The sequence below is a fragment of the Xenopus laevis genome, chromosome 4L (genome assembly GCF_017654675.1).
Source record: "Xenopus laevis strain J_2021 chromosome 4L, Xenopus_laevis_v10.1, whole genome shotgun sequence".
Lineage (NCBI taxonomy): Eukaryota > Metazoa > Chordata > Amphibia > Anura > Pipidae > Xenopus > Xenopus laevis.
Genome location: NC_054377.1, coordinates 16,083,375 through 16,095,913, shown reverse-complemented (window position 1 = coordinate 16,095,913; position 12,539 = coordinate 16,083,375). Strand labels below are relative to the sequence as shown.

General features: G+C 39.8%; 1 protein-coding gene across 5 annotated transcripts in view; it reads left to right on the top strand.

Annotated features, from left to right (window-relative positions):
- ano9.L (anoctamin 9 L homeolog) overlaps positions 1-12,539 on the top strand; it is a 54,767-nt gene that overhangs the window by 24,213 nt on the left and 18,015 nt on the right. For all 5 annotated transcript variants that reach the window (XR_005966879.1, XM_018257472.2, XM_018257469.2 and 2 more), the window contains 8 exons: positions 1,620-1,733; positions 3,979-4,112; positions 5,409-5,467; positions 8,140-8,198; positions 8,287-8,372; positions 9,939-10,073; positions 11,635-11,731; positions 12,088-12,148. Coding sequence is in view for 4 of the 5 variants with exons in the window: in XM_018257472.2 (XP_018112961.1) it covers positions 1,620-1,733; positions 3,979-4,112; positions 5,409-5,467; positions 8,140-8,198; positions 8,287-8,372; positions 9,939-10,073; positions 11,635-11,731; positions 12,088-12,148 (745 nt within the window). In the remaining variant the exon portion in view is untranslated. The remainder of the gene's footprint in view (positions 1-1,619; positions 1,734-3,978; positions 4,113-5,408; positions 5,468-8,139; positions 8,199-8,286; positions 8,373-9,938; positions 10,074-11,634; positions 11,732-12,087; positions 12,149-12,539) is intronic.

The following is a 12,539-nucleotide window of genomic DNA, read 5'->3' as shown; positions in this document are numbered from 1 at the left end:
ACAAGGAAAGTTAAACTAAAGAAGTAGCTAGAAATGTTGTACATAATGTTTTTGGCTTCTGTAACAGCCCAAGGCAACCACAGTCCTTTAGCAGTAAAGATCTGTACAGGTATGGGACCTATTATCCAGAATGCTCGGGACCTAGGGCTTTCCGGATAACAGGTTTTTCCGTAATTTGGATCTTCCCACCTTAAGTCTACTAGAAAATCATGTAAACATTAAATAAACCCAACAGGCTGGTTCTGCTTCCAATAAGGATTAATTACATCTTAGTTTGGTTCGCGTACAAGGTACTGTTTTATTATTACAGAGAAAAAGGAAATCATTTTTTAAAATTTGGATTATTTGATTATAATGGAGTCTATGGGAGACGGCCTTTCCGTAATTCGGACCTTTCTGGATAATGGGTTTCCGGATAACAGATCCCATACCTGTATCTCCAAAGATGCCCCAGTAGCTCCCCATCTTCTTTTCTGCTGATTCACTGCACATGCTCTGTGCTGCTGTCACTTACTGAGCTTAGGGACCCACTCACAATATACAGTACACATAGAATAGAAATGTCACAATATAAGGCTGATTAATAATTAATACAGATAATTACTACATGGCAGTACAGAAACCAGTGCAATTAGCATCAGAATTGAATAATCAGCAAACCTGTAGCATCAGCTTATATTACAGGGGAAGCTCATTTTCTGCTGGATAATTAGTGACGAGCCCTAAGCTTAGCTTCTCAACAGCTGCTCAGAGCCCACTGAGCATGTGAGTGTCTCAGACACTTTCCAAGATGGTGACCCCCTGTGACACGTTTGAAGTCCTGGATCATTGCTGCTATTGACAAGCTCAAACTTTAGGCTGGTGCAATAAGTTCAGTGTATAAAACATGGGATTTTTAGTCCTATTCATTTTTAAGGTTTCCTTTTCCTCTAAAGGCACACTGGATCAGCATGAAACTGAGGGGACAGGGAATGCAGAGGAAGAATGCAAATATATATATATATAAGTTGTGGCATAACTAGAGAGCACTGGGCCCCCATGCAAAAAAAATCTTCTGCCCTGCAGCCACCCACTCCCCGCCCTGTGACCGCCCACTCCCCGCCCTGTGACCGCCCACTCCCCGCCCTCCTGTCCACTTACACCCTGCCCAAATTTCCCAGCCGCCTGCGTTCCCCTTCCACAGCTTAAAGAGAGGCTTGGGTGGGGGTTATTCTTTTCATCTATAGAGATAGATCTGTGATCATGGGGTCTGCTTCCTGTATAGCACAACACACAAAAACCAAATACATAAGGACACACCTTGATTTGTTGACAAATACACCTGCGTTGCAGTAAACTCACTCTCTTTTCTTATCAGAAATCTGGGCTTTTTTCTGGGAAAAGATGGACCAGTAACTTTAGGAAATTATACTTCAGATTCAAATATATTCCAGCTGGTGGTAGAAAGACCTGTGTATAAGAATCTCTGCATAAGTCTAATAAAGTGTGGGCTTAGATAAAGAATATACGATAGATGTGTACGTTAGTAATGAGCAAGTAAATATTTCTATGGGTGTTTGCATTGTGGGTGTCCTATGTTTGCCTATTGGTTTGTGTTCATAACTACTAATCCTTTCCAGGAATTAAATTGGGACTATGTGCTGGTTTGTAAATCCACGTCCCTTGACAGCACTGAAGAACAGAAGAGAGGCCACTACTTCTCCGTTCTACAGAAGAAAGGCTTTAGGATTAAGGTCAGACGAGTTCTCTCATGGGAAACCTTTTTTTATTGGGCCTACACTGAAAATGGCCTTTCTATAAACATTTGTCCTGCATATTTATCTGCTCTCTACTGTGCACCTTGCTCCATGCTTTGGGGGAATATAAATAAAGTTGTAGGTTGACCAAACTGTCATAACTGATCCAGTGTCCTGTGTATTACATAGGGCCTATACAGTCAGTCAGTCAGTCACCTGGAGCCTATACTTGAAAGGGGGTCTAGCGTTGTTATAGGGGACAGGACTGGAGTGGAACCAAGAGGGTCAGGGGCAGAGCCTGGGAGCAGGTGGAGGACCACTCAGGGTCCTATAACAGATTAAACCACTGCTGCCTGTGATGCTCTGAGGCATATCCTATATAATAAAGTTGAAGTGTCTCTGCGTCCAGTCCCTGTGTCCGTGGGATTGCGCTACTGCGCATGTGCCCCACGGACCATCGTTACATATGTTCTAGTGCCCGTTAATTTAACGGGCTTAATGTCTAGTTTATAATATTCTCCATTTCTCTATGCGCCCATGGCATTGCGAACATAAATAGAACCTGCATATATATATATATATATATATATATATATATATATATATATATATATATATATATATACACACAAAATATCAAAATGGGACTTAACCCCATAGGCCCAAATTATACAGAATTATCACATGACCATGTTGTAAATTGTAGGATAAAATGCAATTTTTATTAACTACCATGCCACATACTTGTTAAAACCACTTAAAACATAAAAATTAGCGCTGCGCTGGGTGTAGGGATCCCTTAACCCTAAATAACCAATTTCTGAGGAGCTCCTATATATATAGCTATGATGGATGTTCACTTATGTGATGTGGCTAAACAGCCAAAGTTCCACTTCATATGTAAATGTAGGTACTTCAAATCCAATTGGTCACAGGGAAAGGAGGTGCGCCATTTGTAATCCACACCGTCCAAATCAGTTACAGTGTATCACCATAATATATTGCAACTTGCTCGTTGCTATTAAATAGTTCCCATACGTCGGGTGTGGTAAAGGGTCAATGCTCCGTATTTAATTTGGGCCTATGGGGTTAAGTCCCATTTTGATATTTTGTGTAGTTATAGTGGTGTATGTGGACACCCCCATGTAGGCTGATAATTAAATAGTGAGAACACTTGCACAAATAGCTTAAGTAAACAATATATATATATATATATATATATATATATATATATATATATATATATATATATACATACATACATACATACATACATATATATATATATATATATATATATATATATATATATATATATATATATATATATATATTCATATTCCAGTCTCTTGTTCAAATCAATGCATGGTCAGTAGGATAATTTGGACCCTAGCAACCAGATTGCTAAAATTGCAAACAGGGGAGCTGCTGAATAAAAATCTAAATAACTAAAAATCCACAAATAATAAAAAATGAAAACCAATCGAAAATTGACTCAGACTACGACTCTCTACTAGGGATTTGGTCATTTTCGGCACGATTCAGATTTGGACGAACCCTTGAGCCTGGCTGAAACAAATCTGAAACCTTGTGACTTTTTGTCACAAAAGAAGGAAGTAAAAAAATTTGTGTGCTGCGCCCGCGGCTCTCTTTTCCCCTCCCCCTCACTGGTTTCCATATGCAAATTATAGTTAGAATTCAGTTTAGTATTTGGCCAAATCGTTAGCAAAGTATGTTATAGAATGGCTAATTCTAAGCAACTTTTCAACTGCCTTTCAATTTTTTTTAAAACAAATATTTGCCGCCTTTTTCTGACTCTTTCCAACTGTCAAATGGGGGTCACTGACCCCATCTAAAAACAAATGCTCTGTGAGGCTGCAAATATATAGTCATTGCTACTTTTTATTACTCCTCTTTCAATTCATATTTCAGTCTCTCATTGAAATTAGAGCATTGTTGCTTGGGTAATTTGAACCTTAGCAACCAGATGGCTGAAACTTCAAACTAGAGAGCTGCTAAATAAAAAACGAAATAACTCAAAAACCACAAATAATAAAAAAACAATGAGAAAATCTAAATCATACTAATAGTTATTTTAAAGGTGAACAACCCTTCTAAAGCAACATATGTTTCCTGGAGCATCAGCAACTCTTAATAAGTTTTAATTTTGGAAAACCAAGTTCAAATTCATCCCTCTCTTGGACATAGCAAATGACATTGAATTTTTCCCCTTGTTCCACAGAAAGTTAGGGATGGAAAGGTAACATTTTATGGTGTCCGGGCCCCTAAAGATATCTTCAACAAATATGTCCGGCTACTGCGTAATCCTGATAAAGGCCACACGTCCATTGAAGATCCAGTATCTCCAACAAGCAGGTGAGTCTAATGGGCAGTTTGCATGTTCACTTGCAGGGTCCACATTTGCTGTGGCCCCCACAGAATTACAGGGGCCCTTAAAGGAGACCCTAAGCTTAGCTTCTCAACAGCCAATCAGAGCCCACTGAGCATATGAGTGTCACAGACACTTTCCAAGATGGTGACCCCCTGTGACAAGTTTGAAATCCTGGATCATTGCTGCTATTGACAAGCTGAAACTTTAGGCTGATGCAATAAGTTCAGTATATACAACATGGCATTTTTACCCATATTAATTTTTAGGGTTTAGTTCTTCTTTAAAGGGATACTGTCATGGGAAAAACATTTTATACAAAATGAATCAGTTAATAGTGCTGCTCCAGCAGAATTCTTCACTGAAATCCATTTCTCAAAAGAGCAAATGGATTTCACTATTAACTGATGCGTTTTGAAAAAACATGTTTTCCGATGACAGGATCCCTTTAAGGGAAAAAGTAGAAGTAAAAGTAGTAAAACTATAAAGGGCAAATTATATTTTGTGATATACATATGGGATCCGTTATCTGGAAACCGGTTATCCAGAAAGATCAGAATTACGGGACAGCCATCTCATATAGACTCGGTTTTAATAAAATAATTCACATTTTGAAAAATGATTTCCTTTTTCTCTGTAATAATAAAACAGTACCTGCCACTTGCTCCAAACTGAGATATAATTACTCTTTATTGGATATAAAACAATCCTATTGGATTTGTTTAAAGTTTAAATAATTTCTTAGTAGACCTAAAGTTTGAAGGTCCCGATTACAGAAAGAACCTTTATCCGCAAACCCCCCAGGACCTGAGCATTCTGGATAACAGGTCCCATACCTGTATAATAACAGCTCCTTTGTATATTCATACATTAAACAATATTGACCACCTTTAATTAAATTATGTATGCAAAATAAGGTAATCCTTCGATCGACCGATTAAAATCCTTCGAATCGTTCGATCGTAGGATTTGCGGTAAATCCTTCAAATTCGATATTCTAATTTGTAGGATTTTACTTTGGAGGGTCGAATTTGAGCGTTTATTAACCCTCGATATTCGACCCTTAGTAAATGTGCCCCTACGTGTTTGTAACAAGAAACGTGTAAGGCTATACATGTGACATAATCAATAATTATTTATTGCCTGGTGGAAGATTGCTTTCATTCGAGTGCCTGCTCTATAAATTCATAATTTAATTAAATCATGAAATTTAATTTTTTGTGGCTGATATTTTCTGGTGGTGGGGTACGCAAACTAAAAATTTCCACCTTTATAATTTACAGGATTCGGATTGTACATTTCATTCTTCACAATACTGCCGTTGGATTCAAAGGAAAGGAAGGTAGCGAAGACAGTTGCTTTTATATCTGTATTACGAGATTCTTTTTGTGTCTCATGACTCTGATTTACTTATGGTAAAATTACTACTGAATCCAGAAATGCTGGACTTCTTCAAATACTGTAACCCCCACAAAATATTCAGTTTTAGGACTCATGCTATTTCCAAGGGCACTTGTGTGAATACATGTTCCTTACAACTTGCATTGAGCTCCAGTGAGCCAATCAAACCTTCGCCGAGGATTTGTGCACAATTCTACACAAGGACACAAGGGATCCCTGGAATAAACAGTAGCTCCAGGGCTCCTTTAGCAAAGTGATCCCCAACAAGTGGCTCATGAGCAACATCATGTTCACAATCCCCATGGATTTTGCTCCCAGTTGGCTCATAGCAGGTAATTATTTTTTAATTCCTGACTTGGAGGCAAGTTTTGGTTGCAGAAAACCAGACATACTGGCAAAAAGAATCTTCTGTAGGCTGCCAGTCCACACAGGGGCCAATCACAGCCCTTATTTGGCACCTCCCTGGAATTTTTTTTTTTTTAAATAAAATTTTTTATTGGTTTCACACAATCCGTAATACCGTAATCCGGAATTATTTTAATGCTTGTGTTGCACCGTGACTCTTTTTACATTTGAATGTGACTCATTGGTAAAAATGGCTGGGGACCCCGTTTTAGCGGATCTTTCCATAGGCGGTCCAAAAACATTCATATGGTGTGAATTATGTAGTATGGGATGCATTATCCAGAAACCAGTTATCCAGAAATCTCTGAATCACAGCAAGGCCCATAGACTCCCTAATAATCCACATTTTTAGAAATGATTTTCTTTTTCTCTGTAATAATAAAACAGCCGCTTGTACTTGATCCCAACTAAGATTTATTGAATCCTTATTGGAAGCAAAACCAGCCTATTGGGGATATTTAATATTTAAATCATTTTCTTGTAGACTTAAGGTATAAATATGCAAATTACAGAAAGATCCATTATTCGGAAAACCCCTGGTCCCGAGCATTCTGGATAACAGGTCCTATACCTGAAGGTTCAAAATGTAAAGGCTGCCCTGGAAGAACTTATTCGAAGGGCTACTTTGCATCTGTAAGCCCTGGACTTTGGTGCTAGTAAAAGTACACATAAAAGGGTCATTTACAACCACAAGTACAGTCTGTAATGTACCATGATTTTTTAACCCACAATGCAGTGTTTTTAAACATAATACTGAAGTTACTGATTCTGCATGGGGGGAATGTGCCTGAAGCAATTGCATCCAATGTGTCAAAATACACACAAGCCGCTCATTTCCAGTGTTCGGCATCATAAGGACATCTGTGCCTAATTCTTTAAGTGCAAATTTGCTGAACCTATTGACGCTGGTCACCAGGCCTGGGCTGGCAATCTGGGAATTCTGGCAAATGCTGTAAGATGCCAAAGACATTCACTACTTATTGGGCCGAGAGGCGACTCTATTTAGGCCTCTCTATAGCTGACACACCAGGGCCCATTTTGAATCCCACTCCAGACCTAATAACCGCTGTGGGAATCCTGGAGACACCAGGAGCAGTATCTTCAGGTTTTCCCAGTGTCAATAGGTAGACTTGAAAAGGGCTTTACTTTGATCTGGTGCTTCACCTTCCAATGCAAGTGCAGTACAAATTAGGAACTTTCCATGAGCCTCAAGCCAAAGTACCTCCCCCCCCAACTGGATTTACCAAGAAATGCCTAGTAAACAGTGGGGAATATTCTTTATGCAGTTTAAGAGTCCTCCAGTGTATAAAAACGAATTATGAATAGTATTTTAAAGGAGAAGGAAAGGTTAAAACCAGGGCCGGAACTAGGGGTAGGCAGAAGATGCACGTGCCGAGGGCGCAAAGGTGGAGGGGCGCCAGGCACGTACCTCTTCCGACGTCTACCCCTAGTTCCAGAAGCTGTGGCAGCAGTTTTTCTCCTCTTGCGAGTGTGCACGTCATGTGCGCATTCGCGCGTCCTCGGTGCACATTCGTGTGTCATTGGCGCAGTAGCGCCATCAGCGCATGCGCATTCGCGCGTCATTGGCGCATGAGCATTCGCGCGTCACCGGCGCATGCGCTCTTCAATATAACAGGGGCCCGACGTAGTTGGCCAGGTTGCCTGGGGCGCCTGGCCGACGTGGCCCGGCACTGGTTAAAACTAAGGAAGCCTTATCAGAAAGGTCCACCTAAATACACCAGTAAACCCTCAAAGTAATGCTGCTCTGAGTCCTCTGTCAAAACATACACTACAGTCCTTTCCTTCTATTGTGTATCAGACTTTCTCCTCCTTTCCCCGGGCGTGAGCATGCTCAGTTTGCTCCCCTCCACCTCCCTCCCTTCTCTGCTGTAATCTGAACCCAGAGCTATGAGTGAGCAGGGAGAGACTCAGGCAGGAAGTGATGTCACACCAAGCTAATATGGCAGCTGCTATCCTAAACAAACAGAGAGCTTCTAGAGCTTTTTACTCAGGCATGGTAAAGAATTCTACAGAATAAATATAGCATTCTAGCTTGCACTATTGCAGCTAATCTATTGGCAATAAAATGCCTCCATAGCTTTCCTTCTCCTTTAATAGATTCAACATGTTATGCTATGCAGTTGCATTATTAATTAAGCCTTTTTTTTTTCTTTCCTTTTCTAATGGTGTTTTTATACTTTTCTCTAGAAAAACTACAAGACCTCATCAATGCAAAAGTTTTCGAGGCAGCGTTTCCATTGCACACAGTGAGCACAAATATATTTATTAGTTCATTCATTTTGCACAGATGATAATGGACTTTAACCTGTAATGTCATGTGTCCCTTTTTCTCAGCGCAAAGATGAAACCAGAGAAGGGCTTAAGAAGAGTTGGGCGCGGTGGCGTGACATCATTTATGTTCAGCCCATTGAAGAAATCAGGTGAGTGCCAAGGGGGCGGGACTTATGGGAATGCTCTAGGACAGGCATGTCACATGACACAAAGGAGCAAATTAAGTTGGTGATACTCACTCACACACACAGATACTGAAAAGTATAATATTATATAAGAGCTACACCTGGTCACCCATTGTCTACATCGGGGGGGAGTCAATTAATACAGTTTTAAAGGACCAGTAACATCAAAAAAAAAATTAAAAAATTCATTAGTATACATTGAAAAAAAAATACCAAGACAAATTAAACTTTAAAATCGCAAAGTTTTTATGAAGAAATAACTTACCCAAACGCTCCTCTTCAGAAAAGGTGATCGCGATCCATTGTACGGCGCTTGATTATTCCTTCCTGGGAGCCAGGGAGGAGAAATCGAACACCGCATGATGGATTGTCACTCTGTCGCCTTTTCTGAAGAGGAGCGGAAGCAGAGTTTCGGTAAGTTATTTGTTAATAAAGGCTTTGTGATTTTAAAGTATAATTTGTCTTGGTGTTTCTTTTTCAATGTATACTAACAAATTATTTTTTTAAATTTTTTTGATGTTACTGGTCCTTTAAGTTTCGTTAAGGGTAATTTTTTTAATTCAATAAGCTGGTGTAGCACACCCTTGAGTGCACTTTAGCTGTGTGTATTATAGTGTGTCACCAGGACTTTGTCTGCTTGTACTGTGGCCCTCGTATACCTGAGCAACTCCCAGTACCTTCTGTTCTTCGGTGTAGCAAAGGATGCAGTCTCAGAGATGTTTTCTTGCAGCAAAATAACAGTTTTATTAACAGTAACAGTTCAAATGAAGTGATGTACAGGCACGTTGATATAATTCAGTGTAATAGCAGCAGAATCCCTGCCAGAGGTGAAATAAGCAAGATATAGATAATCACACTCCTGGGACAATGCCTCCCATAGAGTAGAGCTTTGTGCATATGGATCCTCAGCCTGCAGTCTGGTATCTTGGCACCCTACCTGGTCCTCTAAAGTTCCTGCACTATTGGTGGAATAACCACGAGGTTCTAACCCCACTATTTCTCCTTGTTGGAGCAGAAGCTGCTCACTATCTTCCCTGATCCTTCCTCTTGCTCCTAGAACTATAATAAAACTTACTACCATCAGGTAATCCTATATACACACCAGACTGTAGCACTGGGCCTGTAACAACCTCTCAGAGAAGTGAGGTCCCAGGAAAGACCATGGCTATACCCCTTTATACTTTTAAATGCTGCCACCTAGTGGGCAAACCTTGAAATTATATGGACCTAACTTCCTGGGTTAATTAAAGAACCACCAGGTTGACTTTAGGTGACCAAATATAAGGGAGACTGACAGTATATAACATACCAAAATCTCAGGGTCCCTACACTGGTAAATCTTGTTTTTATTGCTTGTTCTTGGTGCCATAAAATGTTTTTTTGGCCAGGTCTGTTTAGTTTTGAACATATGATTTTTATCAATTATAGGCAGTGCCATTTGTCAAAGAGTATCATTTTGGCTGAGCATGACTACAGTTTGTTTGCTTGGGTTTGTAACTGTGTTTTTTTCTCCAATAACTGGTGACGCAGGGCTTATTACGGGGAGAAAGTGGCGCTGTATTTTGCCTGGCTTGGCTGGTACACCATCATGCTACTCTACGCTGCTGTGGTTGGACTCATTGTTTTCTTTTATGGATTTGCGCACTTTGACAACAGCCAGATAAGGTGAGCAATTCCATGTGTAAATACCCCCGCATGGGCCAGTGTCAATGCAGATGGTGCTAGATTATTGGTGTGGTTCATATTGATGTAAGGAGGCAGGAAGACAATAAATAAGCACTTACCCCAAATCTGGTTATCCCCCAGTTCCATTATAGACAGACTCACAGTTTGGGAACTGCTGGTATATTCATATTCACTAGCTGTGTTATTCTGACACAAGCCTCTACCTGCCTGGCACATACTTTCTACATAACAATTACACTCTCATGTCCCACTGTCATGTGTGATTCCTGTTACACCACCATTCCTATTCTTCTTGTGCTCATGTTTTTATCTCTTCAAAGCCCTCACAGTTACATGGGCCCTGACCCTCTGTTTTTTTCTAATTAGTCAATATCCTTTCTTTAGCCTCAATAGTCTTTCAATTCAAGCTCCAAGGTTTGGCCTCCTTAGCTCATAAAATGAGTACAGATTTAGAAACATATTGGTGTATCACTCATTCCATTACAGCTTTAAGAATATCTAGGGCAGCTAATACATATTACACCCCAAACCTCACCCTAAATGAGTGGGAAATGATTGAGGAGGAACCACAGCTCCTCTTCCCTTCCTGATGTCCCAATCATTCAATCAATACTCACAGTGGAACTATAGCAAGTGGCCATACAATTATATGGTACGTATACATTGAACCCATGGAAAGCGTATTGTAAGGGTTACCCCGTATTTGGCCACCTTAAAGGGACACTAAACCCTACTGTATTGCTCTACTCAACCACAGTTGTTGCTGGACCACAAATCTCAGCATACTACTCAACATATTATCAAGATCAAGGCATCCTGGGATGTGTAGTTTAGCAACATCAGGGTTATAGTCTTAAAGCAATATTGCTCAATACAATTTTACAGCTCTCCAGGGCTTGCAGCTGCGTTAATGTATAAAATTAAATAAACCATCAATGAAAATTCTAGCTAATCTGTATATATCCTGCTCTTGTGTTCACTGTCCTTCAGTTAGAGTTGGAAGCAATAAACACAAATGTCCCAGCACTGAACAAGTCTGTCCTTTGTCCGTGTAATATAATGAAGCCAAAATGAAGGGGCTGTTTTAGCCCCTTTGCCGCCTGAGGAGGCATGTGGCCAACTCCCCCTCCACAATCACCTTTTTTGGTGCCACAGGGGGTCCAGGGAGTTTCTTGACTCATCTCATTGGCCCCAGCCAAAATAACCCAATAATTGCTGCATGTAAAATAAAAGCAAAATGCCTGATACGTACAGGGAACCAGTATTCTTATTGGTTAGTAATCTCAACAGTTGTTGTTAAGTTCAATTCTCATTGGTGAATTGTTTACCATGTGTAAATAAGCATTTGATGACTTCTATAGACAAATAAAGGGCACACTATGATATCTTATGGTTGGGTTTAGTCAGTATCATTATAGTGGCAGAATCTGCTAAGAACCCCAGGATGAAAGTGCCTAAATGATTTTTGATATTTGTGTTCTGCAAAGCCTGATATTTGGGCAAAAGCCACATGTTCTCATTGTACTTTTTCTGTTCTCAGCCAAGAGATCTGTACAGCCAACAACACCCTGATGTGCCCTCTGTGCGATCAGAATTGCCCCTACTGGCCCCTGTCTGATACCTGTACATATGCCAAGGTGAGAACAACTACCAGTGTTGGTGGCAATGATCAACTCTAATGTCTCCAAATACATTCAAGTAATTTCTAATCAAATGCTACCACTACAGACACATATATACATGTATATCTATATATATCTATATATATATATATATATATAGGGAATGGTGGGGGCAGGCTGCACACCTTGAAGTATACCAAACGACCTGGGTGCTCTGGTTATAGAAAAAATAAGGACTGCACTTGGTACCGTCACCCACAGGATTTGCATGAAGAATCAAATGTTTTGATATGGTGAAAATAAAAAATTAGGTTTATTAAATCCGACGTTTCGGTACCGTGACTAATATGTTATCACCCTTAACTTTGCAGGTGACACATTTGTTTGACAATGAAGGTACCGTTTTCTTTGCCATGTTCATGGCTGTCTGGGGTAAGTACATACAGATATGATATTTAATGTAACAGTATTGGGATCCGTTATCCGGAAACCCATTATCCAGAAAGCTCCGAATTACGGCATGGCCATTTCCCATAGACTCCACTTTATCCAAATAATTCAAATTTTAAAAAATGATTTCCTTTTTCTCTGTAATAATAAAACAGTAGCTTGTACTTGATCCCAACTAAGATATAATTAATCCTTATTGGAGGCAAAACCAGCCTATTGGGTTTATTTAATGTTTTCTAGTAGACTTAAAGGGCAAGTAAAGTCTAAAATAGAAATGCTGTATTTTGTATACTAAACATAAATATGAAGTTACTGCACCACAAGCCTAATAAAACAAATGATTTAATCTTTCAAAGTTGGCCACAGGGGGTCA